The sequence below is a fragment of the Phodopus roborovskii genome, unplaced genomic scaffold (genome assembly GCF_943737965.1).
Source record: "Phodopus roborovskii unplaced genomic scaffold, PHOROB, whole genome shotgun sequence".
In the NCBI taxonomy this organism is placed as follows: Eukaryota; Metazoa; Chordata; class Mammalia; order Rodentia; family Cricetidae; genus Phodopus; species Phodopus roborovskii.
This window is the reverse complement of record NW_026126645.1, coordinates 4,245,132-4,269,299: the sequence shown is the minus strand read 5'-3', so window position 1 is coordinate 4,269,299 and position 24,168 is coordinate 4,245,132. Positions and strand designations below refer to the sequence as shown.

General features: G+C 48.0%; 1 protein-coding gene across 1 annotated transcript in view; it reads left to right on the top strand.

The window, feature by feature from the left end:
- Window positions 1–20,165, top strand: part of Cda (cytidine deaminase) — a 28,585-nt gene extending 8,420 nt beyond the window's left edge. The window contains exons 4-6 of the mRNA XM_051173532.1: window positions 8,578–8,689; window positions 14,545–14,602; window positions 19,685–20,165. Of these exons, the coding sequence (XP_051029489.1) occupies window positions 8,578–8,689; window positions 14,545–14,602; window positions 19,685–19,801 (287 nt within the window). The 3' untranslated portion in view covers window positions 19,802–20,165. The remainder of the gene's footprint in view (window positions 1–8,577; window positions 8,690–14,544; window positions 14,603–19,684) is intronic.
- The last annotated feature ends 4,003 nt before the right edge of the window (window positions 20,166–24,168 follow it).

The following is a 24,168-nucleotide window of genomic DNA, read 5'->3' as shown; positions in this document are numbered from 1 at the left end:
TCAGTAAAGAGAGGAAGCTTGGGCCAGGCTGACTGTCAGCTTTACCCAGCACTCAGGAGATCCTGTCTCAAAAAGTTGTTTCTTTAGTGGGGTAGAGTGCCACAGCCTTTAATCCCAGCATTAGGGAGGCAGAGGCAGGCAGATATCTGAGTTCCAGGACAGCCTGCTCTACAGAGTGAGTTCCAAGGCAGCCAGACTATACAGAGAAATCCTGTCTTGAAAGAGATTCGGGGGTGGGGGTTACCCTCCAGCTCTGCTCTCTCTTCTGGACTCCCCATTGGGAGCCTCTGCTTGCTGGTGTGGTGGGAGCATCCCATCCTGGCACCAAATCAGTTTAAAACAAATGCCATGGAAAATAAGTTCTGTAGTTGGTTCTTTTTTTTTTTTTTTTTTAACTCTTGGGGGGCCACTACCCAGCTCCCAAATAAATGTGCAGAAACTTATTATTACTTAAGAATGCCTTGACTGGGCAGTGGTGGTACACACCTTTAATCCCAGTACTTGGGAGGCAGAGCAGGTGGATCGCTGAGTTCGAGACCAGCCTGGTCTACAGAGTGAGTTCCAGGACAGCTCCAAAGCCACAGAGAAACCCTGTCTCAAAAAAACAAAAAACAAAACAAAAAAACAAACAAAAAAAAAAAGAATGTCTAGCCTTAACTTAGCTTGTTTCTAATCAGTTTTTCTTTCTTTCTTTCCTTCCTTCCTTCCTTCCTTCCTTCCTTCCTTTATGTTTGAGACAGGGTTTCTCTGTATTGCTTTGGAGTCTGTCTTGACACTCGCTCTGTAGACCAGGCTGAACTCAAACTCACAGAGTTTCCGCATGTATGGCATGCTCCACCACCACCCGGCCCCCTAGCCAGCATTTCTAACTTGATTATCTTGTTTCTCTTTAACTACTATTGCTTCTTGGCTATCTACCTTTCTTTCCTTCCTTCTTACTCCGTGGCTGACTGTGTGGCTGGGTGGCTGCCCCTGGTGCCCTCCTCTCCTCCTTTTCTTGCTCCTTGCTCTTCCATCAAGCCTAGACTTCTCCTGTTTATTCTCTCTGCCCTGCAGCCCCACCTGTCTCTTTCTCTCCCCTTGCTATTGGCCATTCAGCTCTTTATTAGATCAATCAGGCGTTTTAGGCAGGCAAAGCAGCACAGCTTTACAGTTAAACAAATGCAACATAAAAGAATGCGATACATCTTTGCATCATTAAACAAATATTCCACAGCGTAAAGGAATGTAACGCATCTTAAACTAATATTCCACAACACAGCCCTTTGGGTGGTACAGACCATCATCTGCATCCTGACTCCTGGGCGTTTCCACCCTGTAAGCAGGATTCATAATGGTACCCATCTTGCCTGGCTGGAGAAAGGACTCAATGACACAGCAAAGCCATGGGCAATACCAAAAATCTTATCTTAGAGTCAGATATGATAACTCATCTTCTCTCTAGCATGTCTCGTGTGCAAATGATGGTGGCCTGTTTTGTGTCCATAGGGAAGCAAAACAAGATTGTGGGTCTTTCAGGAAGGATGTGTGTGTGATTTGAAATTTAAGATTAAGGGGTTTTCTAGAAGCCCTGAAGTAGCTATTTTCATTTCAGAAGTCTAGCTTTGTCTGAAGTTGGACATTCTACTTCCTCAATATTAATGCATCATTTTTTAACTTAGGTTGCTATAGCAAAAGGCCACAGCTGGGGAACATCAACAATGCACTTCCAGTCTCACAGTAGACAAGTCTGGGAGCTCACAAGTCCAAGGTGAACATGCCAGCAGATTTAGTTCCCGGTGAGGATCGGCTTCCAGTCTTGGCTGCCTTCCCTTGTGTCCTTGCACATTAGAGTTAAATGACAGGGAGATGTGTTTCTGCCAAGAAGCACCATGAAGTAAGTTAAAGCTGGGTGGGAGATGGAAGACAGAAAAAGTAAAGTAGCAGATTTGGGGAGGGTCATCAGGGAAGGCAAAGCTGAGGAGAGCCACTGATCCGGTGTCCAAGGACAGAATGATAGCGTGTTAAGGTAAAGAAAGGTGTTAATCGACTTTATGTTGGGGGCTAGCAGAGTTTCACATATTAACAATATGTTTTCATGGCTGGAGAGGTGGCTCATCAGTTAAGAGCACACACTGCTCTCCCAAAGACATTTGGGTCCCAGCAGTCCCATCAGGTAACTCACAACCACCTGTAACTCTAGTTCCAGGGAATCCAATGCCTCTGACACCCACATGTGAGCACATATCCCTGAGGACACCTGCACACACATGCACATACCCACAGACAGGGTTTCTCTGTAGCTTTGGAAGCTGTTCTGGAACTAGCTCTTGTAGACCAGGCTGGCCCTGAACTCACCGAGATCTGCCTGCCTTTGCCTCCCAAGTGCTGGGATTAAAGGCATGAGCCACCATTACCTGGTCATATATGTACTTTTTTAAAAAGTTAAGATAAAATCTAAAAAAAAAAAAAAAAAGAGTGTTCTGGTAGCTGGAGATGTGTCTTGGTTAGAGGGCTTATACGCCTAGTGTGTGCCAAGCCCTGGGTTTGCTCCTCAACACCACTCACACTCCCCAAAAACAAACTTAAGAGGGAGTTTAATTGGGGTTACTTACAGGAATATGGGAGCAGAAATGACTCAGAGACAGCTGCATTGACAAAGCCCATGCCAGCATGGCTGACAGGTCACAAAACTAGGAACCTGGAGCACACTGCACATCTTATACAGGGTTCCACAGGTGGGAGAGTGTCCTTTCCAGGTAGTTCAGTTGGTCTAAAAGTCTTCTAGGCAGCTCCCTTTGTCTGAGAGGAACAGTCAACCTTCTTTGCTCTTTACTCTTGGAGGGGGAGGGGCCTAGTGAGTCCTGGCAGTTTCAGGGAGTTCCTGACACTATTCTGAGTTGTTTACTTGCTGTCTCAATGAGCTTCCCAGGAGAACTGGATGTTCCAGTCTAGGAGGAAACCACTACACAACTTAGGTAGAGGCTGGTTTTGGAGTCACCCTTGGCTACTTATATAGTTTGAGAATAGCTGGGCTACAACAGACTTTGTCTAAAAAATACAAAAAGAAAGAAAGGAAAAAGGGAACGTAGGTGAGGTGGCTGGCTTTGTAGGCAGAGAAAGGCTGAAGCAAAAACAAGGGAAAAGCTGGGCTGGGCCTTCTCGGTTATTTTCCTTGAGAGAAGCCTTGCCCCTCGGTTTTACATCACTGTAATAAAATACCCAAGGCAGTTGACCTTAGAGTAAAGGTTTGCTTGCTGTGTAATTTCATATTTTATTCTAGTATTAGTTGGAAAAAGGAAGGAGTTAATGTAAAATTTCACTATGCGGCTATTTTTCTGTGAGAACTGTGACTCAGTGAAGATTTGCTTTGGCTCCTAGCTCTACAGGTCCCTGTGCAAGGCCCAGCAGTCCCCGTGCTCTGGGCCTTTGGCCAGGGCTGCACACACAACACAGAAGCTCCCCCACAGTCCAGCAGCAGCAAGAGAAACAGTTGGTTTCCCATAATCCCCAGTGAGGACCCTCCTCTACTGACCTAAGAAGCCCCCACAAGATTCCATCTCTTACCAGGACACAGAACCTTCCAATAGTGCCACCCCAGGCAGTACTCAGACTTTGGGGGGAACACTCAGCTTCTAAATCATAGCAGGTAAAAACCAAGATAATAAACAACAGAAAAAAGTAAAACAAAAAAAAGATGAAGTTACTTCAAGTTTGATTTTTTTCCTTCGATTTTTTAATTTTTTTTTTTTTTTTTTTTTTTTGAGATAGGGTCTCATGAAGACTAGGCTAGCCTCCAATACGATGTGTAGCTAAGGCTGGCCTTGCTGATCCTCTTGCCTCCATCTGTCAGTTTCTGGGATTACAGGTGTGTGCTGCTACAGCTGCCTCTCCTGATTTCTAAGGTCAGATGAGAACTTAATTTCGATTTGGTGACATGGAACTTCTCAGCGTGGGTGACATCCTTTGAGGCTCAGTGCCTGAAGGGGATCCCTGTACAGCGGGGGCTCCTTCCAAGGCCCCAGGTTAGGCACAAACCACACCCAAATACCTGTTTTCACAGAGAGACCCTTTATTAGGTGGGGCAGGGACTAGGGAAAGGGGTGGGGACACTTGTCCTGCAGAGACAAACAACTGCCCTGGGTAGGGGGAGGACAGTTGTGGCACTTAGGCAAGAAGCTGTTTATAAAGGTAAAATGAGAAACCCGGCATTAGGATGAGCTGTTTAATTTTAATGGGGCATGTTAATTAGGTGAACCAAAGGGGGCTTCTGATTGCTGGACTTCAATACTTTGATAGCTGGACCTTGGTCAGCTTCAGGAGGAGGAAGTGGCCAAATAAGGGCTAGCTCTAGAAATGTTCTCAGGGTTGCCCTGAACTGGGTGTTCGAGATTCTGAATCCTAGCTGTATTCCTTGTCTTCTACATGACTGCAGTGACTGAGATTCACACGAACTCTTGTAGACTAAAGAAATGTGTGAGCTCACATAAGAGCACCGGAGAATATCCGGGCCTGGGGTCAACTGCATAGACACAGAGCTTTCCTTATCTCCCATTCTCTAATGGTACCTTCCAGAACAAATGGAAATATGGCCAGCCTCAGGGCAGAACAGAAGGTCTACACAGAGAAGAACCCTAATTGTCGAGTTTGGGTCAGATGCTAGGCCTTGTCATCTGCAGGCCAGCCAATAGGAAGGCTGTGTGAGAAAGGATGTCAGCTTCTGTTTGAATTACCTGCTGGAAATGAGGTGACCCTTTATAAAATGGAGGAATGAGAGCCTGAGAGATGATTCAGTCCATAAAGGACTTGTTGTAGACCCGAGTTCAGCTCTCCAGCACTCATGTAAAAAGCTGGCACAATGGTATGTACCTGTTGTCCCAGATTAGGACAGTGGAACCCCTGGGACTTATTGGCCACCCAGACTAGATGAATTGATGAGCTACAGGTCAATAAATAAATAAAGGTAAGGACTGGAGAGATGGCTCAGCAATTAAGAGTGTAGCACAATAAATAAAAGGCCCAGAGATTGATACTGGGGTTCAAACTTCAAGCTGAAGGTCAGAAAAGCAAAGCATCTGGCCACTAGCTTCTAACCTCTACTTCAGGCTGAGTGGGCTGACCCTGTCTCCACTAGCTCAAGCCTCAGACTGTAACCTCTCCTCAGCGTGGCTAGAGAATGAATTCCTCATACTTCAGTGTGACTGGAGAATGAGTGCTCCTATCTTCAGCTGGAAAATGAATGCCTCCTACTGACTGCTTGCTCTTGTCTTTTATACCTCTCTAGTGCTGGGTGTGAGCTGTAATTCTCTTTTAGACGGATTCACTCTTGTGTAGATCTGGGTGGGCTTGAACTCACAGAGATCAGTCTACCTCTTAATCCTGAGTCCTAGGATTAAAGGTGTGTACTACCACCTCCTAACTTCCCACTGCTGGGATTTAAGGTGTGTGCCTGGCTTCTATGACTTATGGCTGACATTGCTTTCTAAATCCTCAGGCAAGCTTTAATAAATCATAAATAATACATCACTACATAAGAGCGCATACCACTCTTGCAGAGGACCGGAGTTAATACCCAGTTCCCATGTCAGGCAGTTCACAACCATCTGTGACTCCAGCTCTAGGGGATCACACACCCTGTTCTGAACTCCATAGGCATCTGCTCTCATATGTGCATACGCCCCCACACATGTATACACATAATCATAAATAAGGTGGGGAGTGTTGGGGAAGACTCCCAATATCAGCCTCTGAACATAAGCACATACATTCATACATACATATAACATGTACACACACACACACACACACACACACACACACACACACACTAACGAAATAAAAAGGAGGAAGAGATGCCAAGATGTCAAAGCATTCAGTGATCACTGCATTCTGCCTGTGATGGTACAGTGTACACCTGCCCTTCTTCCCGGATATAGGAACCTGTCACTACCCGGTAGCTCTGAGACAGCCCCAGCCTGGCCATGAAACACACTGCCCTTCCTCCCAGGAGACTTACATCTATGGCATCCTGCCAAAGTTCGAGTGACAGCCATTAGTTCTGGGCCGTGGATTCTTGTGGTCCTAAGAGCTATGAGCTACATGATAAATGTATTTGCTCCCAATATGCTAACATAGATCATGAAGGCACAGGAAAATCCAAGGAGACACTGACTCTGGCAACAGCTATATGTGTTCAGTGGCTTTCTCTTACAGCTTCCACATCTGGTAAATACTTGAGGGACAAAATACCGCAGAATCATAAAGAACACTCAGACTTGGACTTAGGGATTGTGACAAGCGGGGACAAAGTTGGAGCAACAAACACAAACCCAGTAACTGTAGGAAGATGGTGCGTCTCTCTCTCTTCTCTGGCAGAGCAGCAGCGGGCTGCATTCCAGGCATGTGGGCTGCATTGCTCTGTTCTACAGGGCTGTTCCGTAAATGAGAACCCTGTCCAGGTGTGCCACTGTACACACTAGAGTGTGCCCTCATACACAGGTTCAAACTGGCACGCTGCCCCATTCAACATTGAGCTGTTTTTGCTGGACAAGGGGGAACATGCCCTTAGTCCCAGGAGACAAAGGTAGATCTCTGTGAGTTTGAGGCCAGCTTGATCTATATAACAAGGTCCAGGCCAGCTAGCACTACATCATGTGATCTGTCTCAACAAAAGAAATCAAGTCTCAAGCCCTAGGAAGGGAAAGAGGAAGTAGAGGGCAAGCAGTGAGCTTCTAGAACTGTCACCGTAAGTCATTCATCGCACTTACCGCTTCCAATCACATTCATTGGCTTAAACTGCATGCTTGGGCTGGGGAAATGGCTCAGCTGAGCAAGCATGAGGACCTGAGTTTAAATCCCAAGCATCCATGCATGTAAAAAGCTGGGTGTGGTCACATTTGCTGTTGGGGTATTGTAGGGAAGACAGCAGGATCCTTGGGCATATTGGCTGTCATCCTAACTCTAGGTCCCGTCTCTCAATCAAATAGAGAATGACACATCCAGCATCCTATATCCTCCTTTGGCCTGCACAGACACACACAGGCACACACAGCCAACAAAACTGTACGACTACAGGAAGCTCCAAGGGAGTCTGGGAAAGGTGGTTTCCAGCGGGTAGCTCTGCACCCAGTTACACTCCAGTGGAGAGCAATGAGCAGCTTCTATCCGCAGCCTCCCCTGCCCCCCACAAGGGTCTGTACTCATTCTCCCTACACATGAAGCACCCACCCACCTACCTACCACCTGGCTAAGAGAGGCCTCCGAGGGCAGAGTCCCACAGCTGCACCGCTCCATCCTCCAGTTCAGTGGTTAATGAATTGAATAGTTTCCTGCCCCCACTTCCTATCCATTCCCACCATACGGTGCAGAGTTTTAAACGGTGAATAACAACAGACTCTGCCATTAGGTGAAAGGATGGAGAGGGAACACACAGTCACCAGCCGTGGCCGCTAACGGACCCCCAGACAGACACGCGAGAGGTTTCCTGTCCTGCCACATCCTTGTCTCTTGTCTGCTGGGGTTGCCAGCTTAGCTATCTGGGAACCTCTCTGTTGGTCATGTCATCATTTGGGGACATATCTGCTGAGAGCATTGGGGAGCTGGAGGGATGGCTCAGAGGTTAACAACACTGGCTATTCCCACGGACCGTTGTTCAGTCCCCAGCACCCACATGATGACTCACCACTGTCTCTAACTCCAGTTCCAGTGGATACAGCGCTCTCTTCTGGCTTCATTGGGCACCAGATACACATGCAGTGTTCGTACAAACATGTAGACAAAACATACACATAAAATAGAAATAAGTAAAACTTAAAAAAATAAAAAATCCAGATCCACGACAAGCCTCCCTGTGGCCTTCATTGCTTAGATCCAGACCGGCGGCTTCTATCTGATTTCTCCCTCTGCACCCTGGAATGCAATCTGTATCTTCACACTGCCACAGTCAGCTCTCCACTGACTTTGTCAAGCCTCAGCATCTCTCTTGGTCTTGACCTTGACCTTGGGAGTGATGAGGCTACTCACCTGCCCAGTTGCAATGCCTTCTGTTTGGGAACCAGGACGAGGCAACAGGGAAAGAAAGACCTGAGCATTCTCGGAAAATCCACCTCACAGCAGGCCCCAGTGTCCCTCAGTGCACCTGGACACATTGCCCCTTCCTTTCCAACTTTGTTGAAAACAGTGAACCCCTCCCTGGCCTGGGTTCTGGGCGTGTCCTCCTAAGGGTTGAGAAAGACCACAACCAAAAGCAATTTAGGGAGGAAAGGGTCCACTTGGCCTACATTTTCACATCTTAGTCCATCACTGAGGGAAGCCAGAGCAGGAGCTCAAGGCAGGAATTGGAGAAGAAGCCATGGGTGGGGCGATGGGGCGGGCTGCTGCTTAAAGGCTCACTCCTCATAGCTTGCTCCGCCTGCTTTCCTAAAGTACCACCAGCTCACAGATGGCACCACCTGCAATGGGCTCGGACCCTCCCACATCAATCATCAGTCAAGAAAATGCCCCACAGGCTTGCTGGTGTGGGCACAAGGAACCTCTCACAGCATCCATGTCAGGAAACAGTTCTGTTGCTTATACTGCTGGTCTCTTCTCTCCTCTCAGGGTGCAACATAGAAAATGCCTGCTACACACTGGGTGTGTGCGCTGAGCGGACAGCCATCCAGAAGGCCATCTCGGAAGGATACAAGGATTTCAGGGCTATTGCTATCTCCAGGTGAGTGGGAGAGGCCAGTTACTGCAAAATTCATCATCCCTCCACCTGACATCCCCCCATACACAACTCATTCATTCATTCATTCATTTAGTCATCAGACACGTATCTGTTGTATATGTTCTTGGCAGACAGGGGTAGGCCCCGGGGCTCAATGCCAGGGATAAGAAAGTAAATAATAGAGGCTGGGGTCCTGGCTCAGTTAGTAGAGTGCCTGCCTACGATGCAAAGGCCGTGGGTTTAACCCCAGCATCACATAGATATAGTTGCACACCCCTATAATTCCAGCACTCAGAAGATAGAGGCAGGAGGATCAGAAATTCAAGGTCAGCCATGGCTAAATAGTGAGTTCAAGATCAGCCTTAGCTACTTGATACCTTATCTCAAAAATCTCAGCAGGGCTGAGATGGCTCAGTGAGTAGCCACCTTTAAAAGATTTTTTTTTTTAGTTTTTGAGACAGGGTTTCTCCATGTAGCTTTGTAGACCAGGCTGGTCTTGAACTCACATAGAGCCACCTGCTTCTGCCTCCCAAGTGTTGGGATCAAAGGAGTGTGCCACCACTTCCTGGGGTGTGAGCTTCTCAAAGGAAATTTTTGGTGTTGACCCAGTGGAGACTAAATGAGGGATCTGGAAGCTTTGGGATCTCATCATTCACCTGGTTTCTAGGGGCTCCTCCCTTCCTCTAACTTTCTCTCTCTCTCTCTCTCTCTCTCTCTCTCTCTTTTTTTTTTTTTTTTGTTGTTGTTGTTGTTGTTTTGAGGCAAGGTCTCACTGTACAGCCCTGGCTGACTACACAGTTATAAAACTCACTATAGACCAGGCTGTCCTGGAACTCACAGAGACCTCTGCCTCCCTTGGGACTAGAGGTGTGTACCATGCCTGACGCATTCTTGAATCTCAGCTACTGAGAGGCTTCAACAAGATTCCTGAGTGAGCGGCTTCTATCCCTTTTCAAGTCCCTATAGTTTTCTAGTCTATCTCAGACTGTACCCTAGGGGTTAGCCTATGAGCAGTTGACCCAGGGTGATCCTGCCACAGAAGGTATGTTTCAGTCCCGACAACAGCAAGTATAACACAATCTCCCAGAGGTACAGTAGAAAGACATCACACAAAAACAGCCACAGGACCTGAAGGTCACTTGGTGTAGTCTCCCTTGCCACCACCCCACTTTTATAGACAAAAAAAAAAAAAAAAAAAAAAAAATTAACAAGCAAAACCCTGAGGCTTGAGAAGTTAGGACTTTCCTGGGACTTAGTGGTAAAGCTGGGACAAAATGCAGGTCTCAAAGTCATAGTCCAGGCCACAGTCCACTGTATCATACCGTGCCAGGAGGCAGATACTCTTCCCTTCTCTCAATAAGTGGGTCCAGAACCAGCCACTCAACTTTGCTAACTTCAGCACCCAGGTGAAGGTGCCAAAACCAAGCTGGGGCAGTGACCTTGTGGCAGCCATGTAAGGCACTGTGTTTCACGCTAGGATCCAGCTTGATAAGAATCCCAGTCAAGGGCTAGAGAGATGGCTCAGAGGTTATGAGCACTTCCAGAGGTTCTGAGTTCCATCCTCATATACCACATGGTGGCTCACACTGTCTATGGTGAGATCTGGCGCCCTCTTATGGCACGCAGACATATGTGTAGGCAGAACACCATATATGTAATAAATAAATAAATTAAATGAATGAATAAATAAATAAATCCCCCAATCAGTGCCCTCTTGTGCCCTACATGTGGTTGCTCTAGCTCCCATGAACCTCCTTCAAGGGGAGTGCAGAGGGGTCTTGGCGCTGGACAGAGACTGTTGGCTAAGCCTGTGAGAATGGGCTCTTTACGCTTTAAACCGCAACAATTTAACACTTTTGTGGTGAGCTACACTTGGGTGCCCCTTTTGTAGTAGCTAGTAGAAAAGTAATTTTGGCAAATTAATGGCTGAGGAAACTGACACAGTCAACGGTGAACCTAGCCAGCAGAGCCGCTGACCAAGCATTGGTCTTTAGCAGTGTGAAACACAGATTCTGGAAGGGAAGCGCAGCCTAGTAGAGAAACGGGCTCTGAGAGCAATACTGACAGGGTCTGTGTAACAGGGAGGACCTTGTGGCTTTGTCCCAGTCCGGCCCGGAGGGGATCTGAGTACTGGAGTGCCATGTTGGGGAGCCTGGAGCCAGGGTTGCCCTTGAGAATCAAGGCTGCGATTCCTAGCTTTCTCTGGAGCTGAGGGCTGTCTGAGCTTCCCTTTGGCTTCTGGAGAATAAATGAGGCTGTGCTGGGAACATTTTGTGCAGCTGAGGACAGATCGGGATGTGTATTGTACTTTATGAAGAAATGGGGAGAAATAACTCAATTTCAAAGCTGGTCCAAGAAAGTAATGATGTTCTGGGGAAGAGAGGCCAAAGCCAGCAGAATGGTGCAGTAGCCTGCTGGCTGGCTCTGTTAGCATTTGCCCAATGAAAGGCTTTTCCCCTTGCCCATCAGCTGCTTTTAAATATGACTAACAGGGTCTTGCTATGATCAGCAGATGTCCTTACATAACACCTGCAGTTTCCAACACCCAAGTGGCCTACTCTGGATTTTTAACCCATAACCATATCCCCCAGCCAACAATGCAGTCATTATCACACTAATGATATTAAACAGAGAGCATGGATTTAGAGGAGGAATGGGAAATGCTAGCCAGCTCTTATTGGCACAGAACAAGGCTGAGCAGTCCAGTCCCCTCCCTGGGAACACAAAGGATGGAGATGCTGTGGGCATTGGCAGAGCCAGGGCCTCACTGGACTCCTAGCCTCTGTCCTCAGCATCAGTAGGCTTCTGGCTTACCACGCTGAGCAAGACCCCAGTGTGTGACCAAGGTGTGCACAAACCACAGGAAACCCTTGATCGCCAGTAAAGAGAACCCAGGTGTGGTGGTTTGAAAGAAAATGGGCCCTGAAGGAGGCGTGGCTTCGTTGAAGTAGCTATGGCCTTGTTGGAGGAAATGTGTCACTGTCAGAGCAGGCTTTGAGTTCTTGAAAGACCCGCAGAGCATGGACCCTCACGCTCAGACTCAGGAAAGGCAACATCCCAAGTCACTCATGAGAAGCGGTCTTGATGCAACAGCATGCGGCCTTTTCTATTCCAAGTGCACTGGGGTCCATAGTCATACAGCCCGTGGAGTAGAGGACTGGGGACCCCAGTACAGAATTGAGACAGCTTTTATAGGATTACAACAAAGCCTGCGCATCGTAAACCAATCATCTCATAGCATCCAGAGGCCACGCAGTGCGGGACAATCAATTTAAACCATTTTATAGTTTTTAGACCAATCATTTTAAATCATCCAAGCCTGCGCTTTATAGACCAATCAGTTTTCTATAGCCGGAGGTCTGCATTTGCGGGGACTCCTAGACGTTTTGCCTATTCTCTGAGGTCATTGGAGAGTTAGGCTGTATTTTTCCATCCTTATGTTCAAGCTGTGCCCAGTGTCTCAGCTGACTTCCTGTTGCCTGCAAGATGTAGGACTCTCAGCGACTTCTCCAGCCCCATATCTGTCTGCACGCTGCCATGCTCCCTGATATGATGATCATGGACCGAACCTCTGAACTATAAGCAAGCCACCCCAAGTAAATGTTTTTCTTTGAAAGAGTTGCCCTGGTCATGGTGTCTGTTCACAGCAATAAGAACCAAACTAAGACACCTGGGAGATGTCCAGATGTAACAAGCATATCTGAGAGCTAGTGCTCACTCTTGGCAAGAATGTTGAGTGACACTTAAAGCCCCAGCTTCAGCGTCCCTGGGGCTGGATTTCAATCTTTCCCTACTGTCCACCTAAAGTGTTTAGAAGCCTCTGGATTTTATTTTATTTTTAGACTAAGTCTTGATGTAAGCCAGGCTGACCTTGAACTCACTTTGTAACTGAGGCTGTGGCCCTGACATTCTAATCTTCCGGCCTTCACCTCTTGGGTGCTGGGGTTGTAGGTATATACTATCATTTCCACTTTAGATGGTACTATGAATCAAACCCGGCCTCTGTGTGTGATAGTGAACCCCAACTACAATCCCAGCTGTCAGCCTGGGTTTTTTTTTTTTTTTTTGTCAGGGGACAGGGTTTCTCTGTGTAGCCCTGGCTTTCCTGGAGCTCACTTTGTATTCCAGGCTGGCTTCAAATTCACTTTCCTCTGCCTCCCAAGTGCTGGGATTAAAGGCCTGTGCCACCAGACCCAGCATCAGCCTGTGTTTTGAAATGGTAAAACTCATGAGAGGAACAATACACCAGTGTGCTGTCCTCAGGCTGCATGACGTGACTTCTGTGAACTTCCTAGCGCATAGTGAGTCATCAATGAGAACCACAAAAGCAGGCATAGCAGTGCATGCCTGTAATGCATGAACTTGGGAGATGGAGGCGGGAGGTTCACAAGGTCAAGGTCATCCTCAGCTATGTGGCAAGTCAGAGGCCAGTCTGGGCTACATGCGACCCTGTCTCAAAAGTAAATTTTACACATCCTCTAGACATGGTATCTCACTTTGTTGAAATCCTGCTGAGTAGATGGCATTGTTGCCTGCTTGTTACAAAGGGACAATCCATGGGTGACTTATGACGGCTCAGAGCCACACGGTGAGCAAAATGGAGTTGGCCAAGAGTCAGAATTTGAATCCCATGATCTCTTAGAGCAGTCACAGAGCTGTGGGCTCAGAAGGGCAGGGATGGTGGTGCCAGACACCAAGGTTCCTACAGTCAAATCTGTGTTCTCTAGGCACCATCCTTTGTCCCCCGTCTGAGCCCAAGGACTGCTCCAAGGGGCCTGGATTCTCACAGGCAACCCTGGCTGGAAGTGTGTGCCTTTCTCTGTCATTCTCAGTTGCCAGCAGCCCATTTTCTTCTTTGATACACATACATGGTAGTCTTCCACACCCAGGGCCTGGCCTTTGTGTGTAATCTTCCTTTTTCTTTCATTCCCTTTTCTTTCTTTTTACATTTTTATTTATACGTGTAGTAAGTGTATATGTGTGTATTGTGTGCATGTGTGTGTATGTTCGGAAATGTGGGGGGGGGCATTCATGTGTGAATGCGTGTATGTGTCCAAGGAGGACACAGGCGGGCTTCAGCTTCTCTAGAGCCAGAGTGACAGATGGTTGTGAACTACCCTGTGGGTGCTGGGAACGGAACTCAGGTCCCCTGGAAAAGCAACACATATTCTTAACCGCCGAACCATCTCTCCAAGCCCCCATTCCACTTCTCTCTCATATTTCTCTACAACACAGAACACCTCTTGGACTTCAGACTAGCCATTCTGTTAGTCATCTCACCAAACCATTGATCTCACCAATAAAACAGCTATGCTGATACGCAGCTTGTTCTGAAAATTAAACCTAATAACGTGGTTAAATGCCTGGTACAGCAGTTTTTCACTAAGTGGGAATGCATGACTACTCTTCCTGTGAGGACAAGCTGACGCCACCTTCTGTGTGCGACATTGTCTCGCTCTGGTGACAGGCTTATTACGGTGCATTCTTAATGCATTTTACTTAAAATAGTAAGTCTAGTTTTGTGTCACCCACTGGGACGAGCCCACCTATGAAGGATAGAGATAAGCTTTCCTTCTCCCTTTGTCCTGGAGCATGAGTGAGAAAACAGCTAAGTGCCTCTTAAATATTTATGAGTGTACTGGTGACACCAGCGTTCCACTGTGGCTTTGCTTTCGGGAGTGTAGCCAGCCGCCAAGTTGCCTTCCCAGCCTCCAGGTCACAGTGATTCTGGGAATCAGGAGTTGTCTGATGGGGTGTGACCTGATATGCAGCAGGACAGGGACTCAGTGTGTGAATCTCTGTCATCAGCCAAAAGCCTTTGTGACAGACTGTCCTGAGTTGAGTCTTTGTTTCCCCAGTGACTTGCAGGAAGAGTTCATCTCTCCATGCGGAGCCTGCCGACAAGTCATGAGAGAGGTAAGAACTTGGTTTCTCCCTGGAAAGCAAGCCTGAGGTCTCTTAGAGGCCACACCAGATTGCCAGTGTAGACAGTTACTTCCCGGGCTATTCGGCTGGCTGATTCCTGTGGTCTTCCTGGGTTCACATGAGCTGCTGGAAATGAGTCCCTCTGTAGCACAAATAAAAACCCAGAGACAGATGTTGGGGTTCAAGCTGAAGATCAGAAAAGCAGAGCAGCCAACCCCTAGAGAGTTCTTAACTCTACCAATGTTGGGGCCATCCTGTCCTCAGCAGACTGAATACACTGCGCTCCTATCTCCACCCATCTGACATTCCTCTCCAGTGCTGGGATTAAAGGCGTGTAGCACCACCGCCCAGTTTCTGTGGCTAACTGATGTGGCTGCTGGGATTAAAGGTGTGTGTCAGCACTGCCTGGTCTGTATGGCTAGCTAATGTGGCTGCTTCGCACTCTGATCTTCAGGCAAGGTTTATTTGTTAGATCTATAAACAAAATATCAGCACATCCCTCTTTCAACATATACATACTGACAACTCTCTTGATGCCAGGCCCTGAGCCAGCTCTGGGGATAAGCCAGGCCAGGCTTGCCCTCACTGAGCTTCGAGCAGCTGTGACAAAATACAGGAAAGGAAGTTGGAGGACAGAGAAGCAACAAGGGGACAAAGAACAAGAAACTCTAGCCCGTAGGCCAGTCCCAGCATTCCTCTTGATTGTACATAACTGTGGTAGGGGACAGCTATGCCCAGTCGCTGCTCCACCGGTGGTGAGCACTCTGGCCCTGTGGCAGCAGGGCTAAGCAGTTACAGGAGAGCCACACAGCCTGGGAGACCTGAAATACTTCCTATTTGTCCTTTGTCAGCAAAAAACTTTGCCACCTTATGCTCTAGTGGCCAGGAAGGTCCTCTCTTTGAAGGTGACATTCTAGTAGAAACATAAATCATGAAAAGCAATGAGACAGAATGTTCTAGAGAAGGATAATTCTAGACAGACAGGCCAGCGGGTTTCACACAGACTTAGATGTTTGCTATGTGGTCAACAGCAGAAGGACAATGGGCAGTGGGGGGTGGGGAGCAATGGGATATAGAATCACAGGCTTGGGCTGAGGCCGTGTCACATGGCTGTACCAGCCAGGGAACAGTGTATTCCAAAATAAAGGGAACCGAGTTATGCACTTAAAAATGACAAAAGTGGCATATGCCTGTAATTACAGAACTCAGGAGTCAGTGGGAAGTTAGCTGCAAGTTTGCAGCCAGCTTGGGCTATGTAGCAAGTTCCAGGTCAGCCGTGGCTGTCCAACAAGATCCTGTCGTAAAACATACAAGCAAACCCGGGTATTGGTGACACACACTTTTAATCCTAGCACTCAGGAGGCAGAGGCAGGTGGATCTCTGTGAGTTCGAGGCCAGCCTGATCTACAAAGTGAATGCCAGGATAGTCTCCTCGAAAACAATACAGAGAAACCCTGTCTCAAAAAACCAAAATAAATAAATAAAACATACAAGCAAACAAACAACAAAATTGATAAAGGAGAGAGGGTGTGTGTGTATAAATGGAAAATGAAAAAGGATATGAAGCAAGTTTTGCTAGTTTGTCTTGGTTTTTTGAGACAGGGTTTCTCTGTCCTAGAACTTGCTCAGTAGACCAGGCTGGCCTCAAACTCACAGAGACATGCCTGCTTCTACCTCCTGAATTCTGGGATTAAAGGCCTGTGGCAGGTGTGTGTGTGTGTGTGTGTGTGTGTGTGTGTGTGTGCATGTGTGTGCGAGCGCACGCACATGTGTGCACACGCCACAGTACAAATGTGGAGGTCGGAACTTTTGAAAGTCCATTCTCTCCTTCTACCATGTTGACCTCAGGCAGCCAACTCACATGGTCAGGCTTGGCAGCAAGCACTTTTGCCTGCTGAGCCATCTTGCTGGCCCTGGAAGGTTTTACAAAACGTACCAATATGAGGCTTCGATTTTGTTAACTGTGGAAACAAAAGGGTGGTTTGGATGGTGAGTTAGCTGGCTGGCTGCTTTTGCTGTCCTGGGGATGGATGGAACCCAGTATTTACTAGACAAATACTCTACACAGTGCCCAACCTTGACCATGGGTTTTCATTCAGGCCCAGTGGGGGCTTCTGGTGTTAATGTTGGGGGATGTCAGGAAGATTTAAGATTCTCAAAGGATCCTATGCCCTCTAGGATCTTCCCAAATGAAAACCACAAGCCCAGAGAATCCCAAGCATGGCCTTTGAGCTTGCTATGAGAATACTGAGAACCTGACAGCCCTACCTAAGCCCAGGACAGACTCAGGTGTCATCCTTTCTATCTCCAGTAACATCAAGGGAGAGCGACCAGCCCATGAGGAGCTGGTATCAATGGCAGCCAAGGCTGGCTCCAGACTCACTGCCCCTCTCACGGCCTATGCCTCCTGGAGCCACACCCCGGACCACTGTGCAGGAGAGTGTGGGTTTTGCCACAGCACGGGTGTGTGCTGCCTGTTCAGCAAGCATTCTTGCGTTGGAGCTGGTGCTGGAAGAAGGGCAGTTGGCTTATTTGTCTGTCTTATGCTTCCCAGTCCTGCAGTTCACAGAGCCCATCTCCCAAGTCCAGATGGAAAAGCCACCCCAGAGGCATTTATTCTCAGGGTGAACTTCACCTCACCACAGAGGGGTGGGCCCAGCAGCCCAGCGCAGTGACCATGTCTAAGGACACCAGCAAGCACCGAATTTCTGGGACCCAAGGCCCCAACTTGATCCACTTGCTTGTGGCCATTTCCTCCAAAAGGATTAGATGCTGGCAAAGGACAGAGAGGGAGAGGGGGAGGGAGGGAGGGAGAGAGAGAGAGAGAGAGCAAATGAAATTATCTGGAGGGGAGAGGAATCATGAAACCAAATGTGAACAATGTGCCATGAAGCCTGGGAAGCAGGGACCTGGCATCCAAATCCTCCTACATCTAGCTCACACCTATACCCTCAGGCACAGCCTGCCAAGCAGGAAATTTTCCTCCCTTGAAACCTTAATTCTGAAAACCCCCAAAGACTGATGGAGTCTGGGAACAGCTCCGATTCAGACAGATGTGTGGAAAACAGGAGGCCGTGGACCAGCCATGGCTGGCAGCCCACACATCAATCACGGTGCCACAGCCTCTGTGAACTGAACACCTACTAAATGCCAGGGTCCATGAATCTCAGCATGCCTGCCAGGAGATGCTAGGTCTGTCGACTCTGTCACTGACTTAACTCTCCACCCACCCACCCCCTAATGCCCTTTCCTATCACTAAAATACCCCACAGATATAAACAATGGGCCCCATAGGAGCCACCGCGAGGCTGGTGTGGGAGAAAGTTCTGGATACGTGTTCGCCTTTGCTGATGTGTTACTGTGGGAAAGCACCTGATCAAAGCAATTTAAGAACTGGTTATTTGGGGCTTACAGTTCCAGAGGGTTAGGGTCCCTGATGGGAGAGATAGCAGACTGTGGTGGCTGGAGCTGAACGCTCACATCAGGAACAATACTCGGGAAACGGTGAATGCGCTGGAAACCCCCAAAGCCTGCTTTCGGTGTCACTTCCTCTAGCCTCACTTCCTAACCCTCCCCAAACTGCCTACCAACAGGGGACCAAGTTCCAAATGCGACAGTGCTTCCAAACCACCACAGCTGACTTAATACCACTAAGACTCAGTTTCTTCCACAGTAAAATAAACATAGTGGGAGCAACCACCTCCGCTGGTAGGTAATGCTGTAATGCAAGTGTAGTATGTTGAGTGTCATCACACAGACACAAACTCCTCCTGGAATGAGGCACAAAAGTGAGCCTGTAAGGAGCAGCAGATGTTAGCTGTCATTGCCATTGCAGAAGGAAGCCTAGCTTTAGGGCATAGACTTTTTTATTATTATTTTTAATTATGCCTACGCATCTGTGTGGGGATGTGTGCACTCAAACACAGTTGCCCACAAAGGCCAGAAACACCAGCTCTTCTGGAGCTGGAGTTACAGGAAACAGTGAGCCTCCCAGCGGAGGAACTGAGAATCAAATTTGGCTCCTCTGAAAGAGCACTGCTTGCTTTTAACCACCGAGCCATTTCTGCAGCCCAAGGCACAGGTATTCAACAGTAGCTAAGAAGATGGCTCATTTGTGTGCAACCTTGAGGACCAGAGTTTGCATCCCCAGAAACCCACATAACTGGGAGGTGGTCTAGGGAGACACCTGTAATCCCAGTCTTTGAAGGCAGAGACAGGATCCTCACAGCAAGCCGGCTGGCAGGACTAGCCCTGTTGGTTGAGCTCTGGGTTTGATGGAGAGACCCTGCCTCGGTGAATGTTATGAGCAGTTTTCCTGCCATCCTGGTCCCAGAGCCGTATCAGCCCCAAATAACACACAGAGACTCTGTGTTAGTTATAAATCTGCTGGCCTGTTACTAGTATTTCTTATTGGCTAGCTCTACCTAAATATTAACCCATTTCTATCAACCTAAATATTTCCACGCGGTGTTGGCTTACCGGGAATGCCAAACCTATGTCTCCTTTGCCTGCTACATCTCTGCAGAGAAGACAGAGATTTCCTGTTTGTCCCTGCTTATATTCTGAGTCTGCCCAGCTATGTCACTTCCTGCCTGTCTGAACAGACCTCCAGACCTCTGTGGTTAGCTAGTGGCAGTATCTGCCATGCTACATCAATTCCTGCCTGGCCAATCAGTGTTTTATTCATCAACCAATAAGACAAGCATAGATACAGAAGAACATTCCCCATCAAGTGAATACTATGGATGGCCATGGAGGATGATTCAAGCCCCAACCCTTGGGCTTCTACATGCATATGTTCCCACACATACATATGCACACATGTATAACACACATACAAGAAAACGTATTTGTATTTTTATAAAGCTCTTGGGGGCAACCTCTAGGGACTGCCCATGGCCCATCAACAGCAGGCCATGCACTCTGCTGTTGACTGGTGGTGTCCTTCCACTGATCCCTCCTCAGGCTCTGTGACATTTGACAGGAGAGAGACTGAGGCACAGAGGACCATTAGACAGAAAGTCGTAGGGTCAGATTCCCTGGCGTCTCTCACAAGTTTGCTCTCTTTTCCAGTTTGGCAGCGACTGGGCCGTGTACATGACCAAGCCAGATGGCACGTATGTAATCAGGACAGTCCAGGAGTTGCTGCCAGCCTCGTTTGGGCCTGAAGACCTGGAGAAGATTCATTAAAGGCTAGAGAATAGAATGCCTGCCTGTGTGGGTCTGGGTTCCCAACTAAGGGAAGAGTTCATAGAGATAACTGTCCCTGGCTGGGCCTGGAGTCACCTGCCACATGGGTCCCAAATGGCTAGGCAAGGGAGACCTTGCCACAGTCTCCCCAAGAATGATGAAAGCTGTCACTCAGTTTGGGCCAAAGCCTGCATCCTCTTGGAGACTCCACCCCCTCCTGTCCCTCCTATAGGCCCTGGCATTCTAGGCCTGGCCTGCCTCCCTGCCAGCCTTCCTAGCTTCCTCCAAGTCCTGTTCCATGTTATTTTTCTGATTGTAAACTCCACAGAACATCCTGGCTGAAAAGAACATGTTTTTGCTCTTAGTCCCTGTGTGCAGCTCTGAGGGCGTGGCTCATCTCGCAGGGTGGTCTTAGTGTTGTCTTCAGGCGGAGGATGTGGGTGCTTCTCAGTGCACTGCACGGCTCTAAGCGGCGTCTGAGGTCGGAGGCTCCTTGCCCCTGTGTTCTTGACTGGAAGCCCTTAGGCAGGGTTCGATTCTAGGAGCTCACTTGCTATAGTGGCTATAGTGTGGGCATGGGTGGGAAGCTGGGCCGTTGGGGGGTCCCTGGAGGATATGGAGGTATCCAGATGTCTTCCTCCTCCTCACTTCCTGTCTATGAGGTGAGCTGATCTTTACCACACATTCACAGTGATGTGCACCTCCCCAGCCAGAGGCTGAAGGTCAAGGGGCCCAGGAGCCAGACCCCCAAAAACTGTAAGGCCAAATAAATCATAAGCTGATTTGTTACAGGGTGGGGAGCTGACTGACACACCACTGCTGGGGCTGGTTTGGGCTTAATAGAGACCCGAGTCTCTATTACCCGAGTCTCAGACATTTTTTTGGGGCCACCAGTTCACAAATAACGACATGACATGGAGACTTTTTAATTAATTAAGAAAGCTTAGCCTTAACTAAGGCTTGTTTTTGACTAGCTCTATCTACAAGCTGCCTCGTGGCTTTAACCTCTCCTCCTGCATGTCCTCTGTGTCCAATTGGCAGCTCTCGTGCACCTAGATTCATCTTTCTCTTCCTTTCTCTCCCTGGGAATCCCACCTATATCCTGTGCTTAGCTATTGGCCGTTCTTCTTTTTATTACACCAGTTACAGCAATGCATCTTCACAGTGTACAAACATCCCACAGCAGCCACCCACTGCCACAGCTGTGATAGCATAGTGTAAGGGGAAGCATGGGCAAGGTAGGGAGGCCATCTCTCAGGACCCACTAAGTGCCACATGCTTTTATACTACTCTTTGTTTTCAGTGCTCAGTGATTTTGGGAGCTGGCCGTCACCTCTCTTTTTTAGGCCATGGGTCAGAGTAGCTGCGAGCTTGCTTGACAGTCATGGCAGAGTTCAGCAGAGAATCCAGATCCCGGCACTCTGGGGAGGCAGAGGCAGGCAGTACTCTGAGTTCGAGGCCAGCTGGGACTACATAGGGAGGTTTCAGGGCAGCCAGGATGACATAATAAGATCTGTCTCGACCAAAACAGAAAGGTCCAGATCCCTTGACCCCACAGTGACCTGGAAGCTGTGCACTCTGCTGAGGTTTTTGATGTGTATGAACTCACTGCACCCTCACTTATCAAACCCAGAGGTGGTTTTGCTTTCATTTTTATCAATAAACACATCAAAGACCAGAGAAGTTAAATCATTTCCCAAAGTCAAACAGCCATGCGGAGCAAGGAAGTGAGTCGGCTCTGGTTCTGAACAGCTTTTACCCCATTCTGCACATCCGGGACTGTTTACTGAGTGTCTTTCCTGTCAAGTATGCTGAATTCTGCAGAGAGAACAACATAGAAGAAACTGTCTGATCTTGAGGAATGCTTAGTATGAAGTGAGGGATCGGATAGATTTAATGCACAGGATGAACACTAGCCAGGGAAGGACAGGGATGTACACTGTGACCAGGGAGAAATAGGCATGCACACTAACCAGGGAAGGACTGCTTGCTTTGTGCATTGGTAAGCACACACACACACACACACACACACACACACACACACACACGCACACTAAAACAAATAATGTTTAAAGAAAGTTTGTGCTGTGGATTAAATAACCTTCAGGTTGTGTGGGTTGGCCTAGGTTGTTTCACTATTCTGTGACTCTGTCTCCACATCTGTAAATGGGACTGTTGTGAGGGTCTGAATGAAACCATGCAAAATTAAAAAAAAAAAAAAAAAACTAGCTGGGAGATGGTGGCACACACCTTTAATCCCAGCACTGGGGAGGCAGAGGCAGTCGGATCTCTGTGATTTTGAGACCAGCCTGGTCTACAAGAGCTAGTTCCAGGACAGCCTCCAAAATCACAGAGAAACCCTGTCTCGAACCCCCCCCCAAAAAAAACCCTAAACAAAACAAACAAAAAGCATGTTTAAGCCACATATGGTGGTATGTGCCTGCAATCCCAGTGTCTGAATTGGGTTTCTATTGCCAGGATGGAGCACCGTGACCAAAAGCATCTTGGGAAGGGAGGGAGGGTTTTATTTCATCTTACACTAACACATCACAGTCCATCATGGAGGAAAGTCAGGACAGACACTTGAGCAGGAGCCTGGAGGCAGGAACTGAAGCAGAAGCCATGTTGAAAGCCTGCTTGCTACCTGCCGGGCGGTGGGGCACACACCTTTAATCCCAACACTGGGGGGGGGGGGGGCAGAGGCAGGTGGATTTCTGTGAGTTCCAGGCTAGCCTGGTCTACAAAACTACACAGAGAAACCCAGTCTCAAAGAAAAGAAAAGGGGGGGGGGTGTCAAGACAGGTCTTCCCAGTTGGGAACATACAAAGGATTGTACCATGAAGCACTGGGGGGTCTGGGAAGGGTAAAAAAACAAGGCACGAATACCTGTACTTCATGAAAGCAGGCAGAGGAAGACATTATTCAATGGAAACTTCCAGAATTTAGTTGAACAGTATCCCCTAGAAGAACTATAGTTATTGACCCAAGAGAGGCTGGGATATTAAAGCCAAAACATTTTCACTTGGCAACTGGATGTACAGCACACTGCCACGTGGAGTTTCCAGAGCCCCGAGTGCTGTATTGTTCTGTGTGTCGGTGTCTTCAGAACCTGAAGAAGCAGTCCCAGATTCCGATGGAAATAAACACAGGTGTGTGCACTTCATCTGTTCTTGCCAGCTGCTGCTTGCCTCTTTCAGTCCCAGGATGCTTGAGGAGTTCCTCTGGGCAGAAACAATGTCACAACTCCAATGACAGACCTAGCACTGCACAGTGCCTGTATCTCAAATGAAAGCCACCATTCATGAACAAGTACTTGAGCAGTAGTTGAGCATAGTAGTGTGGATCTGGAATCTGATCTCCCTGGAAGCTAAAGTAGGAGGAACTTGAGTTTAAGGCCAGTCTGGGTTACATAGTGATTTGAGAGCCAGCCTGGGCGATTTAGAAAAACCCCATCTGAAAAAGGAAGATTGGGGCTAAAGATGTGGCTCAGTAGGCCAGACAGTGGTGGCCCATACCTTTAATCCCAGCACTCAGGAAGCAGAGGCAGGTGGATCTCTGGAGTTCAAAAACAGCCTGGTCTATGGAGCAAGTCCCAGGACAGCCAGGGCTACACAGAGAAACCCTGTCTCAAAAAAACTAAAAACAAAACAAAAAAAGATTTGGCTCAGCAGTTAAGAGCATTTAGCATGGGGGTGAGATGGGGGAGTTGGCGGGGGGGGGGGGGGGGGGGGGAGAAGGGGGAATGGGAGGAAGGGAGGGAGAGGAAACTGGGATTGGTATGTAAAATAGATTGTTTCTAATTGAAATAAAAAGTTATATATAAAAAAGGAGTGTTTAGCAGGTACTGCTCTTGCAGAGGACTGGGATTCATTTCCCAGCACCTGTATCAGGTGGCTTGCAACTGCCTAGAACTTCCCATCCAGTGGACCCAACACCCTTTTCCTGCTTCCATAGTCACCTACACACACGTGATGCATATCATGTCACACAGGAACACACATATAGACAGAAATCAAAATAAATACATAACAATAATAAAAAGGATTGAGGCAGGTGGATCTCTGTGAGTTTAAGGCCAGCTTGATCTACACAGTGAGTTCCAGGACAGCCAGGACTATGTAGGGAGACTTTGTCTCAAAAGACAATAAACAAATAGTTTTGTTTTTAAGGGCTAGGGACATAACTCAGTGGCAGAGTACTCACCTAATATGTGCAAGGCTCCAAGTTCAAGCCACAATATTGCAAAAGAAGAAAGATGGGCTGGTCGGGTTGGGGGGGGAGACAAAACAGAGTTTGGGGGTGTAGCTCGGTGTATACAGTGCTTGTCTAGTATGTGCGAGGCCCTGATCATCCCAGCACCACAAAGA